The 26,378-nt window shown below is 48.8% G+C and overlaps 21 protein-coding genes across 21 annotated transcripts; 3 read left to right on the top strand and 18 right to left on the bottom strand.

Annotated features, from left to right (window-relative positions):
• Positions 1 to 182: 182 nt before the first annotated feature.
• On the bottom strand, positions 183 to 1,868 carry Tb09.v1.0650 (hypothetical protein, conserved; the record flags this gene model as incomplete). Its single annotated transcript, XM_822317.1, has 1 exon — positions 183 to 1,868. The coding sequence occupies one exon, from the start codon at positions 1,866 to 1,868 to the stop codon at positions 183 to 185; it is 1,686 nt and encodes a 561-aa protein (XP_827410.1).
• A 199-nt stretch (positions 1,869 to 2,067) lies between these two features.
• Positions 2,068 to 2,505, bottom strand: Tb09.v1.0640 (60S ribosomal protein L27a; the record flags this gene model as incomplete). Its single annotated transcript, XM_822316.1, has 1 exon — positions 2,068 to 2,505. The coding sequence occupies one exon, from the start codon at positions 2,503 to 2,505 to the stop codon at positions 2,068 to 2,070; it is 438 nt and encodes a 145-aa protein (XP_827409.1).
• A 227-nt stretch (positions 2,506 to 2,732) lies between these two features.
• On the bottom strand, positions 2,733 to 3,152 carry Tb09.211.2640 (60S ribosomal protein L23, putative; the record flags this gene model as incomplete). Its single annotated transcript, XM_822315.1, has 1 exon — positions 2,733 to 3,152. The coding sequence occupies one exon, from the start codon at positions 3,150 to 3,152 to the stop codon at positions 2,733 to 2,735; it is 420 nt and encodes a 139-aa protein (XP_827408.1).
• Positions 3,153 to 3,343: 191 nt separating this feature from the next.
• On the bottom strand, positions 3,344 to 3,763 carry Tb09.211.2630 (60S ribosomal protein L23, putative; the record flags this gene model as incomplete). The annotated part of the gene is made up of 1 exon (XM_822314.1): positions 3,344 to 3,763. The coding sequence occupies one exon, from the start codon at positions 3,761 to 3,763 to the stop codon at positions 3,344 to 3,346; it is 420 nt and encodes a 139-aa protein (XP_827407.1).
• A 227-nt stretch (positions 3,764 to 3,990) lies between these two features.
• On the bottom strand, positions 3,991 to 4,578 carry Tb09.211.2620 (hypothetical protein, conserved; the record flags this gene model as incomplete). Its single annotated transcript, XM_822313.1, has 1 exon — positions 3,991 to 4,578. The coding sequence occupies one exon, from the start codon at positions 4,576 to 4,578 to the stop codon at positions 3,991 to 3,993; it is 588 nt and encodes a 195-aa protein (XP_827406.1).
• A 48-nt stretch (positions 4,579 to 4,626) lies between these two features.
• Tb09.211.2610 (hypothetical protein, conserved) lies at positions 4,627 to 5,661 on the bottom strand (the record flags this gene model as incomplete). Its single annotated transcript, XM_822312.1, has 1 exon — positions 4,627 to 5,661. One exon carries the CDS (start codon positions 5,659 to 5,661, stop codon positions 4,627 to 4,629), a length of 1,035 nt encoding a protein of 344 aa, XP_827405.1.
• Positions 5,662 to 5,951: 290 nt separating this feature from the next.
• Tb09.211.2600 (hypothetical protein, conserved) lies at positions 5,952 to 6,884 on the bottom strand (the record flags this gene model as incomplete). The annotated part of the gene is made up of 1 exon (XM_822311.1): positions 5,952 to 6,884. One exon carries the CDS (start codon positions 6,882 to 6,884, stop codon positions 5,952 to 5,954), a length of 933 nt encoding a protein of 310 aa, XP_827404.1.
• Positions 6,885 to 8,172: 1,288 nt separating this feature from the next.
• Tb09.211.2590 (proteasome subunit beta 2) lies at positions 8,173 to 8,940 on the bottom strand (the record flags this gene model as incomplete). Its single annotated transcript, XM_822310.1, has 1 exon — positions 8,173 to 8,940. One exon carries the CDS (start codon positions 8,938 to 8,940, stop codon positions 8,173 to 8,175), a length of 768 nt encoding a protein of 255 aa, XP_827403.1.
• A 253-nt stretch (positions 8,941 to 9,193) lies between these two features.
• On the bottom strand, positions 9,194 to 10,117 carry Tb09.211.2580 (30S ribosomal protein S17; the record flags this gene model as incomplete). The annotated part of the gene is made up of 1 exon (XM_822309.1): positions 9,194 to 10,117. The coding sequence occupies one exon, from the start codon at positions 10,115 to 10,117 to the stop codon at positions 9,194 to 9,196; it is 924 nt and encodes a 307-aa protein (XP_827402.1).
• Positions 10,118 to 10,685: 568 nt separating this feature from the next.
• On the bottom strand, positions 10,686 to 12,392 carry Tb09.211.2570 (t-complex protein 1 subunit eta; the record flags this gene model as incomplete). The annotated part of the gene is made up of 1 exon (XM_822308.1): positions 10,686 to 12,392. One exon carries the CDS (start codon positions 12,390 to 12,392, stop codon positions 10,686 to 10,688), a length of 1,707 nt encoding a protein of 568 aa, XP_827401.1.
• A 347-nt stretch (positions 12,393 to 12,739) lies between these two features.
• On the bottom strand, positions 12,740 to 13,744 carry Tb09.211.2560 (nucleoside diphosphate kinase, putative; the record flags this gene model as incomplete). Its single annotated transcript, XM_822307.1, has 1 exon — positions 12,740 to 13,744. The coding sequence occupies one exon, from the start codon at positions 13,742 to 13,744 to the stop codon at positions 12,740 to 12,742; it is 1,005 nt and encodes a 334-aa protein (XP_827400.1).
• A 308-nt stretch (positions 13,745 to 14,052) lies between these two features.
• Tb09.211.2550 (hypothetical protein, conserved) lies at positions 14,053 to 15,387 on the bottom strand (the record flags this gene model as incomplete). Its single annotated transcript, XM_822306.1, has 1 exon — positions 14,053 to 15,387. The coding sequence occupies one exon, from the start codon at positions 15,385 to 15,387 to the stop codon at positions 14,053 to 14,055; it is 1,335 nt and encodes a 444-aa protein (XP_827399.1).
• A 222-nt stretch (positions 15,388 to 15,609) lies between these two features.
• On the bottom strand, positions 15,610 to 16,035 carry Tb09.211.2540 (calmodulin-like protein, putative; the record flags this gene model as incomplete). The annotated part of the gene is made up of 1 exon (XM_822305.1): positions 15,610 to 16,035. The coding sequence occupies one exon, from the start codon at positions 16,033 to 16,035 to the stop codon at positions 15,610 to 15,612; it is 426 nt and encodes a 141-aa protein (XP_827398.1).
• A 267-nt stretch (positions 16,036 to 16,302) lies between these two features.
• Positions 16,303 to 17,373, bottom strand: Tb09.211.2530 (hypothetical protein, conserved; the record flags this gene model as incomplete). The annotated part of the gene is made up of 1 exon (XM_822304.1): positions 16,303 to 17,373. One exon carries the CDS (start codon positions 17,371 to 17,373, stop codon positions 16,303 to 16,305), a length of 1,071 nt encoding a protein of 356 aa, XP_827397.1.
• A 977-nt stretch (positions 17,374 to 18,350) lies between these two features.
• On the top strand, positions 18,351 to 18,671 carry Tb09.211.2520 (hypothetical protein, unlikely; the record flags this gene model as incomplete). The annotated part of the gene is made up of 1 exon (XM_822303.1): positions 18,351 to 18,671. One exon carries the CDS (start codon positions 18,351 to 18,353, stop codon positions 18,669 to 18,671), a length of 321 nt encoding a protein of 106 aa, XP_827396.1.
• A 793-nt stretch (positions 18,672 to 19,464) lies between these two features.
• Positions 19,465 to 19,800, bottom strand: Tb09.211.2510 (hypothetical protein, unlikely; the record flags this gene model as incomplete). The annotated part of the gene is made up of 1 exon (XM_822302.1): positions 19,465 to 19,800. The coding sequence occupies one exon, from the start codon at positions 19,798 to 19,800 to the stop codon at positions 19,465 to 19,467; it is 336 nt and encodes a 111-aa protein (XP_827395.1).
• A 138-nt stretch (positions 19,801 to 19,938) lies between these two features.
• Tb09.211.2500 (hypothetical protein, unlikely) lies at positions 19,939 to 20,205 on the bottom strand (the record flags this gene model as incomplete). The annotated part of the gene is made up of 1 exon (XM_822301.1): positions 19,939 to 20,205. One exon carries the CDS (start codon positions 20,203 to 20,205, stop codon positions 19,939 to 19,941), a length of 267 nt encoding a protein of 88 aa, XP_827394.1.
• A 561-nt stretch (positions 20,206 to 20,766) lies between these two features.
• Positions 20,767 to 21,231, top strand: Tb09.211.2490 (hypothetical protein, unlikely; the record flags this gene model as incomplete). Its single annotated transcript, XM_822300.1, has 1 exon — positions 20,767 to 21,231. One exon carries the CDS (start codon positions 20,767 to 20,769, stop codon positions 21,229 to 21,231), a length of 465 nt encoding a protein of 154 aa, XP_827393.1.
• Positions 21,232 to 21,514: 283 nt separating this feature from the next.
• On the bottom strand, positions 21,515 to 21,727 carry Tb09.211.2480 (hypothetical protein, unlikely; the record flags this gene model as incomplete). Its single annotated transcript, XM_822299.1, has 1 exon — positions 21,515 to 21,727. One exon carries the CDS (start codon positions 21,725 to 21,727, stop codon positions 21,515 to 21,517), a length of 213 nt encoding a protein of 70 aa, XP_827392.1.
• A 77-nt stretch (positions 21,728 to 21,804) lies between these two features.
• Tb09.211.2470 (hypothetical protein, unlikely) lies at positions 21,805 to 22,185 on the bottom strand (the record flags this gene model as incomplete). The annotated part of the gene is made up of 1 exon (XM_822298.1): positions 21,805 to 22,185. One exon carries the CDS (start codon positions 22,183 to 22,185, stop codon positions 21,805 to 21,807), a length of 381 nt encoding a protein of 126 aa, XP_827391.1.
• A 1,373-nt stretch (positions 22,186 to 23,558) lies between these two features.
• Positions 23,559 to 26,204, top strand: Tb09.211.2460 (hypothetical protein, conserved; the record flags this gene model as incomplete). Its single annotated transcript, XM_822297.1, has 1 exon — positions 23,559 to 26,204. The coding sequence occupies one exon, from the start codon at positions 23,559 to 23,561 to the stop codon at positions 26,202 to 26,204; it is 2,646 nt and encodes an 881-aa protein (XP_827390.1).
• Positions 26,205 to 26,378: the final 174 nt, after the last annotated feature.

Genomic DNA, 26,378 nt, shown 5'->3' with positions numbered 1-26,378 from the left:
TCGTTGTTTCTTTGACTTGTTCGTTTCACTAACTCCTTCGTCCCACATCCTGTTGTTGATATCCAACACTAACGGCAGCAACCCAAACATCAGTGGCGCCACGAGCCCTTACCATTATTCTCACAGGGATCTCACCATATTCAGCACACTAATTATGCGGTTGTTCCTACCGCAGCAATCGATTACGACTGACGCGCCACAATATTTCTTCCGGCATTGATGAAGTCGACCTTCAACCGACGGATTCTTGAAGACATAAAGCACCACGTAACAAAGCCACCCATTGTGGCAGAGGTAATGGAGAAGAGAAAGAGAAACACGAGCACTCTGGTGCTCGACAGAGTATCATTCAATCCGCTTGGCAAAGACACAGAAGGGGCTCTGAAAGACATGCAGGAGTCAGGAAGCTCTGCTTCCCTATCCAAAAAATCAACAAAAGAAAAAACGTCGTAAATGTACTTGAAACGACGGTGCCCTCCCCGACAGGTGGGATCCACAGGGTTGAGCCATGCGCACGCCCGTTTGTGGTACTGAGACGGCAACAAATTTTCCTGCGCAACGAAGGGGTGGTGAGCAAAATATGGGGATGTTCCGATACCTTCCACAATCATTCGCAGTAACAAGTGGTGACCACCCTCTGTTGTATTCTCGAATGCGTTCACCTGCTTTTCCGTCCAATACCACCTCACACGAATACCGGACACAGTAGCCGCCCACACCTTGCAATTAATCCCACGCACTTTTTGGGTACCGATGTAGACAGGTACTGCATCAACAGAGTTTAGCATGAGCGCACTTGACGTTCTCGCTGTTACGTTGATGCCCAGATGAGCTTTTCTGCAGACATCAAAGTCCTTAAAAAGGTAATCCCGGAGATCTTTGGATAACGGCGACTTCAAAGTCGAGCCCACCTTCCTTTGTTCGCGAAAATATGAGATCTGGTACTTTCCCAAGGTGTACCAATCATACACTGCCACCTGCCCACCAGAATTGGGGACACTGGTTACCACAGTTGATCGTGAAAATTTTTTGCTCTCGCTAAATTGCTCGCTGACCGTCCACGTCCTCTTTTCCTCAGGCGCAATGACTTGGATGTAGGCACTGAACTCCGGGGGGAGTCGCGGCATAAATTTACCGTCCAATTGGTTATTGCCGTCGTCTTCCCCAGCACTGTGGTTCCCCGCCTTGTCATTCAGTTTCGTGCAACTTTCCGGGAACTCGAACGAGGACATATTCAAGGTGTCCTTGCTGAAATCAAAAAACGTAAACAAAATTTGTTCTCCCTTTGCGGACTTCAACAAAAGCTTCACAGGGAACTCATCGACCTCGTCATGGTTCACGGTCCACGTGTTCAGCACATAGTACTCGACAGAATACGTCTCCACGGATCCGCTGCCACCATACTCAGAGGGAATCTTAAGATTGAGCGGAAGCGAATACGATACTAAGTCTAACCCACGATCCAATAAGTCGGTCTGATTAACTGTATAATTGTTAGCAGCAAGTATGGCACGAAGAGAATCCCACAAGATAACTTCGCTGTTGTTCCCAGGATGTTTATTCACTTTACAGTGTCCATCCACGCCAACAACTGCGTATCCAGATTCTGTGTACACGTCCACAGCACCACCACCCAGAGTTAACCAACTAACCTTGAGGGGGTAACTTGAATTTATATTACCGGAAATCATTAGATTACTCAGCTTCGTCGCATCAGGTTTCGAAGCAGAACTCGCTACCACTTCCACTTTCATAGTGACAAACCCATCCATAGCAAAAGGCTGATCAGAAACAGCACCATTCAGCATGGTTATGAACGCTGAAGCAAAAACAATTAATAGCAGGGACGGCCGAACATCACCTGTCATCTCCACACACGCAACTCGATCTACACTAACCTACGGCATGCAGTAATGGGGAAAAGAAAGTATATGGTCAGTGTACGGTGAGTTCACAGAAAGCACTCAAGAGACAAAAGTACACATATGCTGAACAACGTAGACTCAGTTAGTACAACACAGACACAGAAATGAAAAAAAGATTGCCTCAGTGGACCGTCTGTCCACATCACGCCTGTAGCACCACAGCACCACCAGCCTTGCGGATCTTCTTGTCGGCAAGCTTGCTCACCCAACGGGCCTTCACAATGCACGGTGCCTGCAAGTGGCCGTTACCAAGCAGCTTCGAATAGCCGTTGGCTAGTAGGTCAATGACGGGGAGGGCTTCACCCTTCTTGGCCTTCATGGCCTCGTCCTTCGCCATCAGCTTCGTCAGATTGTCCAGGTTGATTGTTGGCTTCCATGTCGTGTTCTTCTTCTTGTGGTAGTGATTCATCCCACACTTGCCAAAGTAGCCGGGGTGGTACTTCCTGAAGTTGATGCGGTGATGGTGCTCGCCACCGGCGTTACCACGACCGGAAGGGTGCTTGCGGTGCTTGCCGACGCGACCATAGCCGCAGAATGTCGAGCCACGCTGGTGGCGTGTCTTCTTAAAGCGGGTCGGCATGTTGAAGCTAACATCATGAAAGTAAAAGGGAAAGGGGGGAAGAAAGACAAGAAGATGCACGTAGCAGCAACGACACGTTGATTCAAATTTTCCACACCTTCACACACATATCTCTCGTCCGTGGAGTTTGTGGTTTAATACAAAGTACGTTCCCCCTTCTCAAACACTTGGAACAGGACTAGGGGAGAAAAATTAAACAAATAACGGAAAAGGCGCCGCAGTGAGACCTAGACGATGGCTGGAGCGTGGGTGGAGATCTTTGGCCAAAGCTCAGCAGCCTCCTTGGCAACAGGACCTGCTATGCCGGAGCCCTTCATTTCACCCTTTGGATTCACAATGACGCCGGCGTTGTCTTCAAAGTAGATGACAGTTCCATCCTTGCGGCGCCAGCTTTTACGCTGGCGGATGATAACGGCGTTCAGCACTTTGCGGCGAAGTTCAGGTTTACCCTTTTTAACAGAAGCCATTACCATATCGCCCAGCGCAGCGGCAGGCAGACGGTTAAGGCGGCCGTGATAACCCTTCACGGAGATGATGTAAAGGTTTTTCGCACCAGTGTTGTCAGCGCAGTTGACAACAGCGCCCACTGGGAGGGCAAGAGAGACGCGGAACCGGCAACCCTTGACGTTGGCCTTGTCCTTTCCCATTTTCACTTAGGCACCCTAGTGAAAGTAATGAAAGAGGAGAAGGGGAAAGAGGGGTTTGGCAAACACATCAACATGAAGTGTGTCTTCCGCAAAAGAATGTTAACAAAGGTGAATAAGAATGCTGATGAAGAAAAGAAGAACACAAAAAAGAAAATGTAACGGTTGTGCTAGGATTTCTGGGCCCCCTTCAACTACACGATAGCTGGAGCGTGGGTGGAGATCTTTGGCCAAAGCTCAGCAGCCTCCTTGGCAACAGGACCTGCTATGCCGGAGCCCTTCATTTCACCCTTTGGATTCACAATGACGCCGGCGTTGTCTTCAAAGTAGATGACAGTTCCATCCTTGCGGCGCCAGCTTTTACGCTGGCGGATGATAACGGCGTTCAGCACTTTGCGGCGAAGTTCAGGTTTACCCTTTTTAACAGAAGCCATTACCATATCGCCCAGCGCAGCGGCAGGCAGACGGTTAAGGCGGCCGTGATAACCCTTCACGGAGATGATGTAAAGGTTTTTCGCACCAGTGTTGTCAGCGCAGTTGACAACAGCGCCCACTGGGAGGGCAAGAGAGACGCGGAACCGGCAACCCTTGACGTTGGCCTTGTCCTTTCCCATTTTCACTTAGGCACCCTAGTGAAAGCAATGAAAGAGGAGAAAGGGGGTGAAATGAGGAGGGTACAGTAACAATACAAAGTGAAACGCAAGCGCCCCTCCGTGAGCTGCGGCACATCTGCGGGAAAAGGCGAGTGGAAGTTACAATGGAAAGCAACTCGTGGACAGGGAACGCAGAGCAGGAACAATACGGTAGCCGCCGTTAAATATGTAGAAAAAATCTACCAAACTCAATATGAATCTCTCCTGTCGATATTGATTGCGGTGAATTCCCGCAGCTCCCTCATGGAGGGCATATCAAGTCCGGTAAACCGCCACCTTCTGTCGTTGGCCTTCCATTCAATGGAGCGCCGCTCATCCTCAAATGCGGGGTTAAGCGCCTTCACCGTATCGTGGCGGAACACGCCGTGGTCCGCCAGCCACAAGTGGAGGGATGTGAAGACATGTTCCTGTGGTATGTCACGCGATTCTAGGATGGCTCCCACAATCACAATAGGAACCAATAGAAGGGGGAAAAAGCGAAGCCAGCGGTAGGTCCCATAAGTGACCATACCCACCCGTGACCTACGTTCCTCAAACGGCATGGGGAAAACACGATTCACCGTCTCAAGGAGACGTGAATGACGCGATACCTCAGCCTTTGCGCGCTTTACCCATAATTGCGACATACCTACTGTTCGTGAATTTTGAAGAGCTGACAACAGTGAAACTAACAAAAACGAAACACGTATGAGCCGGGTGCAGCAAGGAAGGCACGAACGGGAGAAGGTTAATCCGCGGACGGTGGAGCCGGGGGGCAGCACTACAAAGCTACACATTTAATTTTTCTTTTTAAGAACATTTTTGAAGGATAGTTCGTTTGGATATCACGATAACGACAACCTCACCCTTGAAAGGTCCGCAAATATCTGCTTTAGATGTTCACATTCCCTACAGACATCACGCAACTGCCTCCTCAACGATGCGCCAGCAGCCTCCTCATCACGAAGGCGCCTGAGCAATGACTTGTTTTCCTCGCTGAGAGCATTCCATCTGTCCTCAAGGAGAGAACACATTCCCTCCGATAAACAGAGTTGCCGTCGCAACGATTTTACGACAGCGGGGACCTTTGCCCCACCTGACGCAACAGGTTCTCCACAAGCAATATCAGAGGCGACCACCGTCTGGTCATGGCAAGGTTCTACCTGACTCTCAACTGGTTGCTCGCGGAGTACATCAACGGCTTCTACTGATGCTTCACTAAGTGTAGCTTCACTAGAGGGGGGCTCATAATCATCGACACACTGAGGAAGGGTACGAGCAGCTCTGACAGTTTCGGCACTGCATCCCCCACCAATCGCCCGAGCTTCCGAAGTCCTATCCTCAACAGGGAACCGACATCCTTCAACTACGATGTTCCCTTTAGTTTCCTCCCCGGTGACACACCCTTCAGGTTTGCGTGTTTCGTCAAGAAGGGAGCGCCAACCCTGACGATAGTATTCCACTTCATCACATAACATAAGAGTACGCTTCCTGTACTCCTCGCGCTCGTCATAGGTTGTCTTTAGCCGTTCATGTAGGGTTTTGAGCTCCTCCTGCATCACCTCATACCTGGCACACAACCTCGCGACCTCAGCAGTTTCTGTTTTTGCGTCTAGCGCAACAAACTTCCGAAGCACGCGTAACTCCTCTGACAGTCTTGCCTCGCGGTCACGGCGTTCAGCTAACTCACACAGAAGCTCTTCACATTCACCCCTGGCAGCGTTAAGTCGGTGTTGAAGCACTGGGATTCGTCTGACTTGTTTCAGTTGTGACTCTCGAATGGAGAGACGGCTAATAATGCTAGCCTGAATGCGTACCTTTCGTTGGAGTGCGGCATTCTGCTCCTGGAGCCGCGCAACCTTATCTTCCAATGACGCCATTGGGAAACGGAAAAGGTGGGGTCAGCACCTCCTAAACGGCTCATACGTAATAAACAAAAAATTCAGCCGCAACAACACGGGTGCATGTTCGACAAAAAAGGGGGGAGGAGGATAGCGATCGTCGGGAACGAGGAGCAGGCAATTTGCACAGTTTACTCTAACCGGCGAAACAGAAACACGTTGTACGCAACGAGTCGACACGCATGCAAGAACCATCCCGAATCGTCCCATGGTCAAAACGGGCACGCCACCAGCGACACCCACTCTTGATATCCACAATGGTGGAACTGTCACGAATCTACCACGTGATCGCGATCAATTCCTGCACTAACCATAACCTCCTCCTTATCATTCCGGTGCTGAGATTCGTTCCGAAAACCAAACCACGCGTAAAATGCATCGTCATCAAAATTAAAGTAGGCGTTTTTGTTTACGGTAATCATCTCACCACTCTGAATGTCGCGTAACGCCTGCATAACAAAGTAGTTTTTGTCCTTTGCAACACTACACCTCGTCTCCTGCGCAAGCCATTGGAGCATATCGTCGTCTGGATAACCAATTGCCGCATTGGGGTTGGGAGAGTGGGAGGCGAGATCAATAACAGGCACCATACCGATGATATCACCGCCACCTGACTCTACAAAAGGTGAATTTTGAAATTCAGGGTGCCCCGTGCCACCAACCTCTGTGTGACTCCAAAAAGGTATGCCATGCCGGCGGAAGAGACAGTACGCATGCCGGAATGCTCCATCAAAGTCAGTTGCCTGACTCCCCGAAGCACCCCTCAGTGGTGCTGCCATTTCTCTATAGCCCCTCGTCATCTGTCCCGCATCAGCTACTCGACCAATAGGCATATTGTGGTCCACCGGTAGAACATCCAAGTAGCTCCGAATACCCCGCGGTTGTCCAGTCTGCAACGCCTTCGCCAAGTACGCTACAAATGAAAAGGACCCAAGGGTAAGATCGTCCCAAAACTCAAGCTTGTTGCCATGACTCGCTGGAGAAACCTTCAGGGGAAACGATAAATCATTAGATACTGTGAGTAAACTCAATGTGGCGGAAGTAGGTACAACGGCAACAAAATCGTATGCCTGTATTGCTTGCGTCGAAACAAGTCCCATTCGTGTTGTGTGAACACGCTGAAACATGCGACATCCCTTGAGAACAGCCCACGTGACAAAATCCAGCATCTGTGGGTCACATCTGGCCACCCGCACCTTCATTCCGCTCCTCCTGCGGTGTAAAATAAAGCAGAGCGGACCCTCGACAGGAGGAGGGCCGATACGTATTCCCTTTAAACACGGGAATGAAGATGACTAAGTTAGAGTTTGGGAAAGAAAAGGAGGGAGCAGCCACTACCAGGAATTTGCCGTGATTGTAAAAGAACTTTTGGCACCATCCGCGCCGAACGTTCCATTATACAACGATAATAACGGGGTGGCCCTACATTCTGCAAAACAGAAAGCAAAGCGAGCGTATTTTTCAACAAGGGAACGTTTGCCACTCCATCCATGAGGCGGTGACGTAGAACCGTTTGAAAAAGTAAAAGGAAGATGCTAACAACGACAGTTATGACAATGAAGAAACAACAACGCCCATCGCTGGGAAACGTAAAAATAAGATAGAATAATTTTAATCAAACAGCTTTCAGAATGTTTTCACACACTTCAAACGCACAGATGGGATGGCCGCTTCAAAACGCCGAATGAAAAACAACAAAACTCGTAACCTGTGTCTCGTAATCCATTTGAGCAACATTGTCACAATCCGGTGACCAAGAACACACCCCTTCAGCATCAAAAAGCTGTGCCAACCGTTTTTCCAGGGTTGTGTTTACACTGCTTGGGGCTTGGCCCTAAGCAATCAAACAGGGCAGTTCTTCCTTCCAGCAGAACAAGTTACCCGCTAATCGTCGCTATGGTACGTAAATCCCCTTTCAGAACTTTTCTACATGCTGCGTAGCGATAAAACTACGAGCCAACTCTCGCGCAGGTCATGTGATAGCCCATTTAAGACGACTACCTAGAGACTACCCAGTATACTGGCCTGTACATCTCCAAATAAAGCCCCCTATTCTTATTATCACCCTTCCTTCGAAAAAAACTGCTACAACAAAGGGAACAACCTCATAAAAAACATATATATAGTCCGTGGCGAAATCAGTGCACACAATAATCATTAGTACCAACAAAAATAGAAGCATCACTGCCGCTGGAAGATGGAGATTTGGCAAACCTGAGCTACTTCGTCAGTTTCACTAGAAGAGGCATAAGAAAAATAATAACCACACTCTTCATTCTTCCTCATCCATCCCGCGGTTTTGACCCCCTTCACATCCTTACCTTTCCTTCATCTGTTTGCTCTTTCCTCCCTCCCCCCTCCTCTGCACTCCCCATCCACAAACGGTATCTGGGGCTTGGTTTGGTTGGGAGTGGTCGTCATTTTTTTCCCCCTCCTCTCACTCTTCGCCCCGCACACACATATACTTCACTTTCTCCGTACCTCCTTCCTTCACTCCAATTCGGTGATTGTCACCAACTGGCGTATTTCCTCACGAAGAATAGGAGTTGTACCAGGGGGGAGCTTGATGTCATGTTTAGGATACTTACGATCATTGGGTTTGTCGTACCCGATAAGCATTTCCGTCTTTGCCTTCGTGATGACACAAAGATCTACCTGCGTTCCGCTGTAGGGATCATTGAAAATGCCCTTGTGAATCGCTGAAACGACCAGCTGTTTCGCCTCTTCCAGAGTAAGGTTCTCTTTATAACCCGTCTCCAGGGCTGCCATCGCCGCAATGCTTCCACTGCCCATTGCAACAAAAGGAAGGCGATCAGTGCTGCCGTGGGGCGCCACAGTTGCCAGGAAAGCACCACCTACATCTACACCACCGAGGACAAGTGCGGCGCTCACATGTCCCTGGTATCGGTACAAGTGTCGCTTAAGAAGCGTCAGCGCCTCACTCACACGTGATTGCTTGCCGGTCCCAAGACGGTGAAGTGTCAAGTTGGCAGCTGTCATATTAGTTACGGCCTCCGTGTCCGCGGCGGTTCCGGCCCCACAGCACATTATGTTGGGTGCCATGTAGTGAATCTTTTTGCATCGCTTGTCCGCCACAATAGAACCTTCAGTAGCCCGCGTGTCGGCGCCTAAAACAACACCACCTTCAAATACAACTCCTACAATGGTAGTGCCAGTCTTCAATGTCCTTGGTGGGTGCAGGCCTTGCTGCTCAAGGTTTAGGTTACGCTGGACGTTTTCAAATGAGAACCCTGTCATTTCCGCACGGGGAGCGCTTCTCTTGTTGGTGTACGAGTATCTTCCCTTCCTTTTCTGACAGAAAAATGAGAAGATTTCATAGAAGGGTGAAAAAAAAAAAAAGAAACAATCGACAAAAACAGAAGTTCAGCACTGCGCCTCCGGAGAAAGGATGTGCTAATCATTTGCCTTTAGCAGGCCCAAAGCCCACCGCATGTACTGATAGCTGAAAGAGGCGAAATCAACTAGATAAAGTCAAGGAAAGAAGCAGCGACTAAGGAGACTTCTTAAAGCTCTTGAAGTCATATTTCTCTTTGGGTTGCAAGTTCATCCAGTAATCGTCTCCCTTCTTGTTTCGTGTATCTTGTTCCACCTCCGTGTACTCCCCCCGATCCAGTAGCGGCGGGCTGTCACTCGCATCCAAGGCCGCCGCTGCCGGAGCATTGGGAGCAATCATATTATTTGCGTCTTCAAACGTTACGGGGTCTGCCAGGCGATTGCGCGGTTGGTCGGGTGTTGGTCCAGAAAACCTATAGGCGTCCTGCACATGCTCCTGGATGGCCGCGGCAAGCTTCTCCTGGGTACCCTCAGTGCTCGTCAAATTGAGCTTTACAATTCGCCGCGACACCGGATAACCGAATAACGGAGGTGGAACAGCCTTTAGACCAAGCTTTAACCGCTCTCGGCCTTCAACGTTCGGTTCCAAAATACTAAAGACATAGTAATGCTTGTACTTAGATATCTTCCTGCATTGCTTGATGTGAACCAGATCGCCCTCAACGCAGACCAAATCTTCATCGTGGGCAAAAAATCGTTTGGTGCGTGAGACGCGCTGGTTAAACTTGGGGTAGTACACCATGTGATTTGTGGCTACAACCGCCGTTTTGAGCATACTCGTACCTACCACATAGCCAATTTTATCTGAACCTTGCCTGGGTTGATTGAATATCAAGGAAGTTAGGTCGTAAGGCCAGGGCATACGACGCGGCCGCTGAGAAAGCACTCCGGTCATTGACACTGCCCAGTGATGCCTAGTCCGGTTAGGGAACGCATTCCGCTTGTATTTCTTGATGAAAACTCGGTGGTTTGCATTATGTGTGTTCTTTGTGCGAGCCCCACCATACATCAACACACACCGTTGTCGATGTTCTGTCTGAAAGTTCCACCAGGGAAACGCTAAGAGTGATCGCCGAAGCATCTGTAAACCAAAACTAGGTGACGATAAGGGTCAATTGGGTTCCTCTGCACGTTTCTTACGAACAGGGAGACCGCTCCCGTAGTTACTTGAAGCTTCCCTTGGGGAGTTTATCTTGCCTCACCTCTCTGTACACTACCTCCACCGCTTGTTTTCCAAAGTGGTGTGTGGAGGGGTATGAAAGGAGGCAGAAACGGCGGACTCCTGTGATCAAAACCTGCCGACTTTGGATGTGAGAACAGAGGGCTAAGGGAAATAGAAGTGCAGTTTGAATCAAAGGTGCTAGCATATTGGGCCCGCAGAGGGCAAAGAAGTGTGACAGCACAATGCAAACAGCCATGCACCAAATCAGTAAAAAAGATTTTAATTGCACACAATTTCGTGTTAGAAAATTTTTTAGAGAGATCTATATCTTTCTCGGTCCTTGTTTCTCCTTCTTAATTTCGCTTGTACACGAGTCCTCTCGTTCACTACCCTTTCCTCTTTCGTTTCATTCCCTTTTGATCACTTAATTGTCCTTAAAATGGTTGAGCAGCCACAACACGAGTAAATTCCCGCCACGAACTCTCCGTCAGCGGCCGGCACGACCCTTCATCCTCGTTACGCCCGGAGCCCCTTTGAATAATCCGCCCATGCCAGCCTTACTGACCGGCATGGCACCACCACCCCGACCTGCGGCAGCCTGCTTTTTCCCTGCTTCTGACTCTGGGTTTGTAACGGTTTCATCAACAGAGAGAACGAGGCAGGCGGCCTCTGTGGCACTTTGAATGGCATTTCGCTTCACTAGTGTTGGCTCCCAGACAAAGCGCTCAAATGTGTCACACACACCACCATGGAGGATATCAACACCATACCACTTGCCGCTTTGATCAGACGCGTGATGCTTCTGACGGAGCTTGTTGAGGCTGTCAGTGCTGTCGTGTCCAGCGTTTTCCGCCAGCTGCCGTGGAATGACTTCAAGAGCACGCGCAAAACCACTGATTACCATCTGCCCCTTCCCACGGATGGTGCGCGAATATTCGCGAAGAACCTTACTGAGCTCCATTTCCACTGCGCCACCACCACCCACAACGGACCCAGTCCTGTATGCCCGTTTCACGATGCATATCGCGTCGTGAAGGGAGCGGTCAGCCTCATCAATGAACTGTTGAGCCCCACCCCGAAGGATAATTGTTACGGTCTTCGAGTTCCGGCATCCTGTGAAGAAGTTGTACCGCTCCGGCCCAACCTGCCGCTCCTCAAAGAGTGCGCAGCTTCCCAAAACATCCTCAGTGATGTTGCTTACAGTAGACTGAACAACACCACCCGTCGCCAAAGCCACACGAGCCATGTCATCAGCGGCGACACGGCCCGCGCAAAAGATGTCACGGTCGGCAAAGTATTGGGTTGCTATATCACCGATGGGAAGTCGAGATAGCACAATCTTGGCGCCACTTCTAACGCACTTCTCCATCTTGTCGAATATAATCTTCCACTCAGCGTCCACGATTGACTGATATTGTTTGGGGTCCTTCACTCGAACTTCAGCGTTGTCTTTCTCCGCCTTCAGCTCTAGTTCGACATGCAAGAGCAATACTTTGGGACACTGAAATTTCTTAGGTTGTTGCTCAAATCCAGCATAAGAGAAGGTTTTTTTGAACGCGACACCGTCAACGAGAATACTTTCCCCCATACTGCCTCCAGGTACCTTCTTTATGCCGATCATATCGAGGTTTAAGTCGTTGTCGAGACTCAACACAGCATCGGTTGCCATCTTGGCAAAGAAATAACGCTCTGTATTGATGAGTTTGGAGTTCAGTGCAGTCTCTGCACACCGCACAAGATTTCGGCGACCTTCCTCTGCGTTGGGATCGAACGGAACACATAGCTTTTGAAGCGCCTCCATTACGACGGACAATGCATTACGAAACGCTTTGATGATCACTTGTGGTGCGATTCCATCTTCCACGCAGTTTTTTGCCTCCTTCAAAAGTTCACCAGCGAGTACAACGACTGAAGTTGTCCCATCACCGACTTCATGGTCCTGCGAAATGGCAATATCCACAAGGCATTTGGCTGCTGGGTGGACAACTTCCAACAAGTTCATGATCGTTGCGCCATCATTGGAAATATTAACCTCACGGCCGTTGTGAATCAGTTTGTCCATCCCACAGGGACCAAGTGTCGTTTTAACCGTGTCAACAACGTTCATGCATGCGTTAATATTACTGATCAGTTGGGGTTTACCTTGAGAGGCATCGGTACCCTCGCGGAGTAAAATTAATTGTGGCTGAATCATCCTCCTGAGTGCCCGTAAAAGGTATTTACTGTAAAGGCTTTATGGGCCCCTATGCTGTTATTACTTCCTTGCAATTATTCTCTTCGTTAACGAGGGAAAGAATAAATAAAAGAGCGAAAGGATCTCTACAACATGGTGAACCCATCTGGTAGGCCACGAAGACCCCAAAGGACCCGTTATATCATTCCATTCCAACGTTTGTTCCCCACGCAAGCTCTGCGTGCCACAATTGTGCTACATCAACACGTCAAAAAGACACTTACATGCACAGTTTCAGACTCTTGACAAGGTTTGGTATGATAACATTGAACGACAAAACATCTAACAAGGGGAGGGAAAATGTCAAACTAAGCGTTCTGCAGAAGCGAGAAAAAGAATTCAGACTCTAGGGGCGCATCTTCTTCTAAGTCAGTACAATGCACCCCATTTCGAGTGCGGTCAACACCGTACTTTGATCGAATAGTGTGAGGGAAAAGTACGTGGCAAACGTCTGGGTCATGCGGCCCGCAAATCGCCCGGAGTGCCGAAACAGAATTTTCAGCGCAAACCTGCACTGCCCAACACGGGCCGCTTGACATCTGCTCCACAAGTCTCTGGTATTCAGGAACAACGCCGTTGTATACCTCCAGAAAGTCCTCCGCATCGGCGACAGTTAAGCTATACATCCCCAAAGCTGTAATGTGAAACCCTTCATCAATTAAACGTTGTATGATCGCCCCTTGGTAACCGCTCATTATAGCGTGAGGTTTGATCACACAAACAGAGCAATTTTTCATCACAGCAGTCGTTCCCCCAGGTCCGAAAGCGGCACCGCGAACACTGTTGACATCTGATGGTTCCGCTACAACTACAGTCATGTTAGGAAACTCTGTACTTAATCCTCCAACTTTCTCTATGGCGTTTGATCCCTTAAACAGAATCGCCACACAACGTCTAGAAACCCCGAGGTCACGACACAAACTATCCGGTAAATCAACCAATCGGATGTTTGTTATTCTCAGCTCCCAAGTATGCATTCTATCAATAATGGAACCCATATGACACAGTCCTCCCTCTTGGATAAAAACAACAAACTCGGCTTCTGATCCTGAAAAGTGGCGACGCGTTACCTCATCGCCATAGTCCACAAGCTTCAATGAACGTGAAAAAACACCAACAGTTGCTCCAATAAACAACTCCCTTGGAGTGAGTGACGGATAGGCGCATCGCTTGAGAAAAACACGTTTTGTCTTGAGGTCGTGCATTTCTATTGTCGAATCCTCCGCAAAGTACAACAAAAGATACTGCCTCACAAGGTTTGCTTGTGGGTCGCAATAGTCGACCTTAAAGGCGTACCGCTCTAGAGCTGTCATCCCTTATACAAGACGAAAATGCGCTTACCGTGCTTGGGTGGATCTTAAAGTTCGTAAAAAAAAACAAGGTGAACGAATACAGGGATAATTCAGCTAGGTAGGAAGAGCAAACACGTAACAGCAAATGTCAGGTAGGTGTAATGGTTAATGAAGTTATCGACTAAACTGCGTTTCCATTGGTTATTTAACTCAGAATGGGGCTTACAATTTTTTTTCCGCTTATACACAAACCTATAGTTACTTCTTTCATACGTACTAACATATCGCAACATTTTAACAGGCAACTGACGCGCTTACGGACGAGATCCCTACTTCAGATACTGATAAACCTTGCGCTTTGCCAAAGGCTTTATGTCATCAGACTTTCTTCGTGATGCCTCCTTCACCATTTCTCTCTTCTCAGCCTTCTTACTACGCCTCTGGGCACTGCGGATGGCTTTAGGTGTATTCCGTTGGTTAGTAATCCTTCTCACTTCTACAAACCCAGAATATTTATCCTTTAATGAACGCATATAGTTAAACGTGTTCTTCTCCGGTCCTCGCAAAGGTCGGATGGGCTTGCTTGCGTCTGCCTTCCAAATGCGAAGGATAGCATCCTCGCTTCCACTATATAAATATCTGCTATCCGGGGACCATTTAACCGAAAATACTTTCGCCATGCGCTTCGTGTGAAACATTTCAATAGAGTTCGATTTGGTTGTCTGGTGAATATCCCAAATACGAAGCGTAAAATCAAGTGATCCCGCTGCGAACTTTTTCCCTGTGGGACAGAAGTCAACAGACGTCACACCGGCAATGTGCCCCTGGAAAACATTCTTTGGGCGTCCCGGTATCCTCATATCAAATAGGTAACAATTCCGGTCGTCACTTCCTGTGACGAAAGTGTTCGGATCCATCGGGTTCCATGCTAAACTCGTGCAACACATCTCCAAAACAACCTTGGAGTGGGCCGCCTGGGTTCTGGTGTCATATATAAACACACCTCGATCGGACATACAACATGCAACCAGATTCGTCTCTACTTTATTAATGCGACAGCACGAAACCGTGTCATCCCCCCACGAAAACCGTTGAAGAGGTTGTGTTCTGTTGACGTCCCATACATGCACCACATCGGACGATGTGACAAACTGTGATTTCTGGTAGTGATGATCAATTGAAGAAAACGGAAACTCCCCAAGGTACTCCGCCAGGGGTTCTACTTTGGAGCTATCCGAAGAAAAATCAAGGTCCCACATCTTAACCACCTTGTCCCGGGAAGCGCTAAAACATGCCACCCCATCAGGAGATATCACAAGTCCGTCGATTGAGTGTCGGTGGGCATCCACAATCACTTTGGGTCTCTTCGTGAAAGCATCCCAAACAATCATACCGCCGTCGACAGACCCGCTAACGACAGTAGACAAATTGGTAAAATCCACAGCAATCGACTGAATTGTATCCTGGTGGCCGCTAAGAGCACCAAAAAATGGTTTCGCAAACATACGATCGAGTTTTGCTGCCCTGATTGCACGCGTGAACTCCACCTGCTTCGCCATGGGATTGTATTTGCTGTCAAAATTACGATTTACCCTCGGAACTTCACCGTTCCGATCCTTGGTCCACTCCAAATCAGAGCGGCTGATAACGTTCACCTTTACCATTACCCTTTCCTGGAACCAAAAGAAGTAGCAGAACAAACAGAAGCGTCATTTTCTATACAGGGAAAACATGTGAGGTGGTACCAAAACGAACATAAACAATACGATTCTTAATTCTTTATAACCAAACATATTCACAGAGTTGTCTACGGATTTCCCCCCAAAACGAAGGGGGCGGGTGTTCATATGGAGAGGACTACATAGCGTTGTGCACCTTCGAGTTAACTACGCACTCTCATGCTCTGTAAAGGGTGCAAGCATTTTTTCCACAAATTTTTCGTAGGGTATTACCCCGTTGGCGTCGAAACCCTGAATCAAGTCGCAAAATTCTTCCTCCGTGTATTTCTCGCCCATAGTTGTCATGATGTGGCGGAACTCAGCCACCGAAACTGTTCCATTGTGGTCCTTGTCAAAAACGCGAAATGCTTCCTTCACAGCTTCCACTGTATCCGTCTTATCGTAATGTTCAGTTACAAGAGACTCATATCCTGCCATGTCGATATCAACGGCGGTCGCCATGATTTCTTTTAACTTCTCCTCACTTGGGTTCATGCCGGCAGCCCGAAGAGCAGTTGGAATGGAAGCCTTTGGGATTTTCCCATCCCTTTGAAGGAGCTCAAAGGCTTCCTTCATTATAGATGCTCGTGACATTTTGTGACTTAAAGGAGGATTTCCAACAACCGACGATCCTGACAGAATGAGAATCAGAAAGAAAATAGCGATAAAGGAATGTTAGAAATAGCGCAAAAGAAAAAGTGAAGAAAAATAGAGCCCCATGACGATCAGAAGGAAGTTTAACATCGCATAAATTCACCCACGATATTAGCATACCAATGCCTCCGCCTATCTTACAAGTGATATGACACTCGGGAGACGGCATGCTAGTTATCTCTGTAAAACAAACGCCCACAAAATCAGTTACAGAATCTCCACATCCCCAACGATAACAATAGCCAGTGTGAACCAAAGCCACCACATATTGATCGTGAACAGTATGAACGCCTCCACTTTTTGGAATCTGGCATGTGCCCCCCACCAGTTATAGGCGGCAAAATTCGCGGGGATTTGCACTTCCTTTCTCTCTGGATTCAGTAAGTACGGGCGCCCGGGGGGCATAATGCGCACACGCTGATCCTTGAGAAACCAACGGTAAAGCAAGGCGGACTTCATCATTCCCTCAACGAACTGCTGAACATCGTCTGGGGTCACATAATCGGGATCCGCACACCTGTTGGGGTCGTCCCACGCAGTTGTATCATGCTTATTGTACCTTATTTCCGCACCGACGCGAAGCTTCAGTTTCGGAATGTCTTTGGCAATTTGATTCTGTTGCTCTTCCATACGCACCTGTAGGGCTTGAAGTCTTGGAGCAACAGTTTGCAAAAACACCAAGACCTCTTGTATAGAAGTTGTATCGACAACCCTCGCCTCGCCGGCAGTCCAATCTACCTCGAAGGGGCTTCGCATACTCCTTACCTTGCTTGGCTTATAACATTCGACTGTGGCCGGAGTCCTTTCGCTGAGAACCCAGTTTGTCAGCGTTCCCGACTCAAAGCGCTGCTCCCGAGGAGGGAAGCGAACAAAATCGGCGCAAGAGGAATCCTTCGCCACGTGGATTGCCAAAAACGAGAACGCAGGTACACTTTTAATTAGGTCGTCATTGTCGAGAAGCCGTCTCGCAAAGCCGTTATAATCTGCTTCCTCATCCCATGTTATCCTTTTCCACTTCATTCTTTTCGCCAGTTCTTCCGACTCATAAAACTGATTGACAGCACGCGAACCAGATGAAAGCTCTTCTTTTTTGCCTTCTTGTTTATCGGCCTGCTCTTTGCCCCTCAGTTCCTTTAGAGTATCCCTGAAATCCTTGAAGTAGCCAACAAAGCCCTTTTCCACTGCACGCCATTCCTTCCGAAGTGTTTGCAAAGATGCTTTATTCGCTAGAAAGAACTCGATGATGTCCGGTTGAAACGCAGCCAAACGCGACGCCATGAGATAACGGCGGTCGAGCCCCTGCTTAAAATACTTTACACTAAATCAAGGAAACAATGAAAAAACAGAATTTTGAAGTGGTAAAATATGAACTGTGAAGCAAAAGGGATGGAAAGGCGCTACCTGCGAACGTACCCTGTACCAAAATGTTCACATCCTGATTTCAACACATAAGTGCACAGTCAGAACCCCTTTAAAACGTCGAAAGGTGCATTGCCGACGCATCAGATGCCAAATAGACTCAGTGCCGTGCATATGCAACCCACCGAGGTGCATCTAGCACCCATGCCCGCCATACACACAGTAAATTTTGCAAAGTAAAGGCTACATGGTCACAGTGCCGCCCCACATGAAACGTAACACCGAGGCCTGCGGTATGACCAGCACCTTCGTCTTAACCCCGTCTTCGAAATCGTTAAAGGCAAAGCATCCACGACACCGGCGAGGGAACCAAAGGCGTGGCCCGCCACTGAACTCCAGCGAGGAGGAGAGGAGGCACCCCCGACTACGCTGCGGGCAGCACCAATAGACCCCGCCAACGGCCGGCTCGTCAGGTGGCGACGCACTGTCCACAGCGAAAATTCTCTGCGGGGTGCGGCGACCTGCCGCTCCCCGCACAAGGTGCTCGGGCGTGCCGGAAAAGGTAGAAAAGTTACTTCCGGTTGTCAAGCGCGGACCGTTCCGGTCCACTTCAGCGTGAGTGGTGACGGCGGTGAACGAGTCGGTCGGAGTGCAGTGGGACCGGAAGCCCGAGGGGGGCAACGAGATTAGGATCGATTGGAGGAGTAACCACAGCACCCCACGTTCACCCTCGACGTTCACCTCACTGCCACACCAGCCTACCTCTACAGGAGTCTGAATGGAAGCACAGAGAGCTCGAAAACCTCGAGGAAGTGTGCGGTCCGGCAGCCACCCCACTGCGTCTTGGGCTCCCGTGTTTCCGGGGAGTCCTGGAAGCAGGACAACGGTGGACCGACATGTTGGTGAAGGAATGGGAACCGCCAAAGCCCGAAGTGCAACAAGGATGTGGTGGTGTCATGATGGGGCGTTGGACGCAAACCGGACAGCCAAACACTGCCGAATACCGTCTAAAGCCGCCGCCCCAGCCCCGAGACGGAGATAGCAACGCTGGACCTGGGTTCGAGAAAGTTACTTCTGCTGAAGAGAGCGAAACCTCGACGATGAAAAAAAAGCCGATACCCGACATAGAGAAACAGCCTTATAAAACAGCCAGAGTTTCAGTCAGGCGAAAAATACCTTTGCGTAGTACTGGCGAAACGGTTCTCCGTAGAGGGTAGGGGTTGGTTTTGTTGGTATGGTGAAGAAATGTACCGACCGCAACCCACGTCATCGGAAAGCCCCTGGAGGGTAACAAAAAGGATGGCCTTAGCCGTTTTAGCATATGGACCATACGTGTTAGAGTCGTTGCCCCAAGGGGCAACTACGACTCCCAACTGTCAAACGCGGAGAGGAGTAGCGTCGACTATGCAGCATCCGTTTACAACTCATAACCACTGTCATGTGCAGGTCTGGTGGTAGGCAGCCGTCCGCTGGCGCAGCCACGGTCAACCGAAACTCGTGCAGAGACGCATCAAGCGCGGTGGACAAAGCACCCCGACGCACCACTGATCAGGGTGCCGGCTTCTAGGGATGAAACTACCGAGGCGTTTCAGCCGGTTGAACGCATAACTGAGGTGTGGACGTTTCTAAGCAGGTCCATAGCAGTCAAAAAAAAATCTCACTGCAAACAGTTGAAGAAACCAAGGGATAACAGTCCGCTATGTTTGCTGAAGCCGTTTATCCTCTCCCCTGGCCATAGGACGGAAAACCGCCGAGAAAGAGGAAGCATGGCACCACGATACTGCACAGAGTAAGGACCAAGCCTGACATCAGCACGCCGCCATCTTTTCCCGTAACGCAAGCCTGCACGCTTAGCATGGTGACAGTATGCGTGTCTTTGAGATGGTTCCGAGTGCTTGCAAAGAGAAATCACAGAGACGCCCGGCAGGATTCCGCCCACACTATTCCAAATCAGATGGGTAGCTCAACTCCTGGGAATTCAAAGCGAAGAAAAAACCTTAGTTTCCGTCGTCATAACTTTCGCAGACCATACTCGCACGCTTCCACCCAGCGGACTGTGACAGTATTGTATGACCCGTTGGAAGCTTTCCACGCAACAAGGCGGTGAGAGTCGGAGTTGACAGCACCACGTTGGAAAGTGTCACAGCAGCATGTGATATGCCTCAATATTTGATGTTGAACCGTGTTTTGCTCGCTTTTGACAACTGCGTGGTTACAAAAGCTACGGAGCAAACCACCCGGTATCAGAAACTGTTTCTTCAGGGTCGATATAACGATTGTGCGTTTGAATGCTGATATCATGGACTGAAAAAGGCGGTCTCTAGGAATGATTTTGCTGTTCTGCATACCGGGAGTAGGGCTACTATGGAGGGACCTGTGCCAGGAAGAGGGAACACACATTGTTTGGTGCAGCGGCACTAACCCCGTAGACCCCAGTGGTGCTTGGGGAAAAAAAGAAGAGAATGAAAAACCGAATCTGCAGGGTTATACACTAAAAAAAAAAATCGATGGATCCGCAATGTGTATGCAAAGGGCGTCTTCAGCAACAACAGAAATGCTGGTGAAGTTAAAAACGGTTTTCTTACTGGAGTGAAGCCATGGAAGAAAAGTGAAGGACACTTCATATCGAAGCACCATGGTCATGGGTGTGCCGCAGAATTCAATCCTGTCTTTTATTTGTTTCAGAGAGAAACCAAACACCTCCCGGGAGACCATAATCTCAGGCAGTAAGTACCGTAGTGCACGTTCCATTGAGCGTGAACGGGAGCGACGTGCTGAAAGAGGCAGGATCACCCGTTGTTGAAGGAGGTTTGCGAGAGCGTAATGGAATGCTAAATTATATTGGCTGCCGGAACCACAGAACGCAGCAGGACCACCGGAAAACTTTACCACGTGGTTAATCTGCTCATATGGAGTTGGGCGCTGCAGAGGGTTGGTAAAGCAGCTTCTAGGGGTCAAATTTTCTCCGTTGGGGCAAAAGCACCGCTACTAGTTGAAAGATTGCGAAAGCAGGCTTCCCCCGGGTAAAATAAAGGAGGACGTGCCGGAAGGAGAAAATGAGGTTTAAACGATAATGAGGGTTAGAAGGCGTCCCACAGCGCGCCATCAGATCCACGCCGTTGACTCAACCGCGTTGGTCATGACTATTTGGGCTGGGGCCATCATATTTGACGAGGATGGGGAACGGACCTGGTCATTTAAAGGGGCTCGCAGGCTAGGGTGCGGTTAACAAGGAGAGAACGTTGCGACGGAAGTGACGTTCGGAGAACCTCCGAAAAAAAAAGGTGGGGAGCAAGAGAGGAAGTTGGGTTTATGACGTTCGTTGACTCCGTGTCCCTCATTCCAAGCCTCTGGTGCAGCGCCGGTTTGCGCAGAATTTGCCACGTACACCGCACAAGTTGCCAGGAGCAATTCATCAACAGACCCGCGTGCACGTCGGCACGGCTTGTTTCCGGTCACTTCGGGATTGAGCACAATGAAATGACCGGAAAGGGGGACTCTCCGCCGCGAACCTGTCGCACACGCGGTGCCGACACCGTGACGCAGCTGCTCCGGCACAAGGGGGGCGGGGAAGTGGCGGTGGCGGATATGTCTATTTTGACGGGGGGAAGGGCCCACTGCGCGCTGAGGAAAAGCCTTCGAACACACACGTCCTGCGCTCAAGTGGAAGGGGGTGACAACTTTGGAAGAGAGGTTTGCCGCTTGGCTCCGCAATGGCACACTGAAATACTTTGGGTGAAATCAACGGGTACCGGTGGGAGCGCTGAGGGAACTTAATGGAGATAGTGCGCTGCGAAAGGGGGTCGAGAAAAACCTCGTTTATATCCGTGCTGAAGGGGCTTCCAGGGCGACACATACAGCTTCCTGTGGATGGTCAAAGGTGCCCAGTGATGCATTAGCGCGCAACGTGATACTGTTCCGCAAAATGGGCGGCAGCGGGCTACGTGGTGAAGAGGCCCAGGGGAGACCAAATGGAGGCAATTAATTAAGCTAGAAAAATGCCTCAGAGTGGATTATGCACGTCGGGAGCTTGTCGGTACCCCGTCCGCAGAGTCCCGTTTCAGAGGTCCAGTGATCCAGGCGGTACCTGAACAGTTAAGGGAGAAGTCGGATACGGGGGTTCGTCAAGACGTGGAGAAGAGGGAGGTACGAAGGATTGCCTGCTGGGAAGGATATGGGATGTAGAATCTGGTCCCCCGGGGTCCAAACGCATACCCCAGATTAGTGATGACAGGGAAGTTGAAACCGCAAAGAAAAAGCGACGATGAATCATCCGAAGTGATAGCGCATATGTGTGGCTTTTTTTGGGGGGGGTTAGGGAGGATGACCACGAAACAAGGGCCTGAGGCTCTAACCCAAATGTTCTTCTTTGTGAGAGGTCATTTCTGAGCCAAGTGTGACAGTTAGAGCGGGAACAGGGGCGTGCTTGCGGGACAATGATGCAAGGTATTCCGGAGGGCACTCATGTAGTGTCGGTGTGGCGTTTTGACCGCTCGAATGGATGTAACCCGGTTCGATATGTGGGAAGGTGTGTGGCGAGTGTCTGCCAGAAGGGCGTGCCAAAGAGAAGTGCCCAGAGCAGGGTCCCGGGATAATATCGAGCACTGTAGATGACCACCGATGCTGAAGCACTGCGTCTTCAGCTGTAGAAAAGAAAAAAAAGTAGGGTGCGGTGGTGGCGCAGCGGTCGGAGATTTGGATGCCTATGCGGCGCTGACTTAGGTTTCCCATGCTCCGGGAAAGGCAACGTGCAGTTTTAGATTGTTGCCGTACGATGGGGAAGATGTGGAAAATGGGAGTGCCAGTATAAAGAATACTGAATGCCTACGGGGCCACCGTGGAACGACTGGGGTAAAAGGTAATTCCCGCCTCGTTGCGAGATCCTCTCGCACAACTGAAAAGCCGTGCCGTTGCCATGCCGTCGATAACATGAGCACCTCGCCGCATAATAGCGAGGGGTTTACAGAGCTCAGGTACCCAAGTGCAGGTACTATATACAAATGAAAGTTGTCCTCGACAGAACAAAAGCGTGAACGAACGGTTCAGATAGGGACTGGAGTCGTCGCGGCGGGTGAAGAGGAGCAGCATGCGCGAAGAAAATACAGGTACCTTTTCGTATTGTTGATACTTTCGACGTCGTGGTTCACAAGAGATTTGATAAGGATGATTTTAAATGATTTTTTTTGCTAACCACGCAAAGGTGCCGGCAACAGTTGCCGCCCAAACGGGTCGTAAGGTTATAGTGAGCCAGAGGTTGGGGGATCTCAGGCACCGAATACTCAGGGGTGTGTGGGAAGTTAGGTGGTAGTTCCTTAATTGTCAAGATATTTAGTTTTAGGGAAGAGGGTGTATAGACCTACTATGGGGGGTTGTGTGGAGTAGTCCGGGAGAGCACTTGGACCGACTGCAGATGCCGTTGCTGCGGTTAGCTGGGTGCTACCGTCACTTTGCAGATGTTTCAGCTGTCTATATGTGTGTGGAAAGGCAGCAAACGTAAACGGACGGTCTTTCAGGTGTCCTTTGAATCTAGAATTATGTTAAATCTAACTTTTTTTTTGCGTAAGTGGTCCCCAGCCGACACCTGTGTGCGGAGGACGGGGGCCACGCGTTTTTCTTTTTTTTTTTTCTTTTTGAAAACAAAAGGACATTCACATGTGATATCTTTCCATTTTTGTTCTGGTTTCATATTTTTATTCACCTTATCGATGGAGTTGTGATCGTTTTATTCCAGTACACGTTCGATAGTGCCTCTGAGGATGGGTTAGTGGTTCAAGTTGCTTTTTTGGTGATTTTCGTTCCTTTTTTCTGTTATGTCTACTATTGTTCCGGAAGACGTGTTGACTGAGGGTCGTATGTGGTCCATAATATCATGCAATTCCAACAATTTTACTGCCGATACTATCTCTCGGTACTTGCAGTTTATTTCGCCGATTTGAGGTGTGAATATGGGAAGTGCGGAAAGGAAGTTATGTTATTTCGGATGTAACGCTGATCAAGACCCGCGAAGATTAGTGCCTTCGAGGGGCTTTCCATTCTTTCGAATCACTGTTATAGCTTTTTGCGCTTTTCTTTCGTAATGAAATAGCGCCGAGACTGGTACTCTGATGTTGCACGAGGGTTTAGTTAATGATATAATGAGCTATCATTTTATTGCTGTTAACCCACCGACCCCGTGCTTGGGGGGACCCTCGCTTTTGCATGTCTATTTTAAGAGTCCACTTCTGATTCTTGGTTTCCTAATACGTCTTTTCATTTTTTGTGCTTCTCCCTTTGCTCGTACTGCTGGTTTTAGAGTTGTAGAATTTGTAGCCGTAGTTATATTAAGCATGGGTGTAGATAAAAAAATAAGTTCTCTAGAAGATTTTTTCAAACGTGTTTCTTTTCCACTTCAACCACTTCACTATGAAACGAAACTGGTATTAGACACATTTTTGGACAAAGGTGGGTTTCTCAACATATGCGATATGACGTTTGGTTCCCCTTTCCACGACGGACGTAGAAGTGGAGCGGGTGAATTATCATGGATGGATGTTGCAAACTCAAACCCCAATGGTAAAACAGCGCTCGCACTATTTCGATTCTTGGCTCCTGGGGGCTATTTCTGTTACTTGCTGGAGGCCCTGTCGCTTCCGCAACATGACTTTGCTGTAAAGCTAAAGAAATCTTGGAAGGGAGACGCTGAAACCGAAATAGAAACTGGCTCGTACCTCCGTTATTTTGACTTTCCGTTTTCCACCTTCCATCCCACGTTTCATGAGCTGTTTGAGGAGGCACCCGAAGCCAACTTGTTTGACCTTCCACGTTCCCGCTGCCCCCCATTAATGCTTGTACCGTTCTGGGCACCACCACTCGTGACACGACTGGAACCGAGCAGTAGGCGTGTTTTGACTTCCCTTCGGTGTTCGCCAATTTCTTATTTCATTTTGCGTATGCTACTCTACGGCGTCCGCCGTACAGAGGAATGCTGTAGCGACGTTGTGAGGCTACCTCGAATAAATGCTATGGGAGGAAAAATCAATGTATTTTTCAAGGCAGTTGTTCGTTTATTTAAAGGTTCATATATTACGGGGTTGCCTTTATACCACCGGTTGTTGACTGCTTACATTCAATATTTTGTATCGTCAACTTGCATTCAGAAACTTAGTTCCAAGCGTTCTTTCGGAGATATTCAGTGGTCGGTATCAGACGTTACGGCTGCGTTGCTTTTATCGGCACCAAGTCATCTCTGGGCGAGGAGTGTAAGTAAGGTAGACCGTGAGAAACATCGACTTTCTTGCAGAGACGTTGCTTCGGCTGCGCTGGTATTCAGACTAGTTCCTTTTTTGACAGAGTGCCTTTTCGCACTTTGTCAGAAAGATCGCGGGAGAATTTATACAAGCTGTTGGGAAGGTGATAATGCAGTGAGAAAAGATTTTTGTGATTCTCATATTACCCCTGCGGTGTGGGATGTGCTTAATCCCCACATTTCGTTTTATCGAAATACTCTAAGTGTCTTGCGTCAAGCACTGATCTCATTTGAGAATTACGATGACTGCAGAAGAGAACACTTTAACAATGCACTTGAGCTGTGGTATGCCGTGGTGAGTCCTACAGGACGTGTGGATGATGTAAGCGAGTCGTACGTTGTTCATCATTATGAAGCTTATAGTTTTATCCTGTTTGACGTCATTCTCATGTTCTTGAGAAGCAGCTTTTTGGAAGCTATCGACGTTACAGGAGCGACGATTTGGTCACGGTGTGTTGAAGTATTCACATCCACAGCGGTACAAAACGTGTTTCGTGAAGTGAGTAACGCTACTACTAATGCAAGATGCGGTATCATCGAAACAATCTGTCGCTACTTTACTCTAAATTGGATGGGCGAAGATGGAATAGTGCGAATAATGAAACCACACGCCGAGGAAACGCTTCATTTTCTTGCCGAAGTTTATCTGGCTACGGAGGTGCGGCTGGGGGAGGATGGTATAAGCGATGATACAAAGTGTTCATTGCGTTTATCTCTTGATTATCTTGCGAAATCTTTTGACGGAATAATACGTGTGGTTGACGAACGACGCTCCTCTCGCGTGTCCAGATTAACGGCAGCGACGAGCGCTTCCTCACGTCCTTCTGGTGAAGGAGAATATACGGATCGTGTGGGGGACAGTAAGGATCTTTATTTTCGTGGTACTCGGATGTCGTGCAAATTTTCGGGACCTGTAGATGTAAGATTCAATGCTGAAAACGAGGGTATTCCTTTCTATGCCCAGTCTTCTAATGCTGGTTTCAGTGACGAATTTCCACATTTGGTCACTTTAACGGAGTGGATGGAGACAGCCCTCGTTTTTGTTTTTGAGTTATACTACAAGTCATGGATCCCACAATGCAGCAACGGACACAAGCTCTGGCTTCTCTCATCAGACAAACATTGTTGTGTGAACCATCCTCAACAGTCAGCAATTTGGGAATGTTTCCTTTGTGAAGAGGTTTACGGTTCGTGTTGCCGCAGTAAACCCCGTTGTCCCAGAGGGGGTTCGCTCACCAGGACAGAAATCAGTCAATCTATTTCTTTTCCTTATTGTAACCAGTGTTTCGTGATGTTCAAACTAGGCTCGGTCGCATACAATAAGCCTCAATCCGATACACTTTTCTGTTCGAACTGCGCATCTCGACCGTTTAAAAGAATAAGCTGCCGTTTTTTTGCATCTCATATTGTAGTGGTGTTGTGTATTATTGTAAGCTTAATGGTGTTTCTATTTTTTACCATATGAGCATACAAAAATCCGACGTAAAATCGGCAGTCAATATGATAGTGGAGTGAGGTGAGCTCTTGCTCAACAGTTGCGCACACTAGTCAAGGGGACATCGAAATAATACAAGGAGACAATGCTGTGCAGTGTATCTGCCTCGCATTTAGAGGCGATGTAGCTACAGCTTGTTTGCGT

Source organism: Trypanosoma brucei, chromosome 9 (assembly GCF_000002445.2).
Source record: "Trypanosoma brucei brucei TREU927 chromosome 9, whole genome shotgun sequence".
Taxonomy (NCBI): domain Eukaryota; phylum Euglenozoa; class Kinetoplastea; order Trypanosomatida; family Trypanosomatidae; genus Trypanosoma; species Trypanosoma brucei.
Note: the sequence above shows the minus strand (reverse complement) of the source record. Positions and strands in the feature narration are given on the sequence as shown.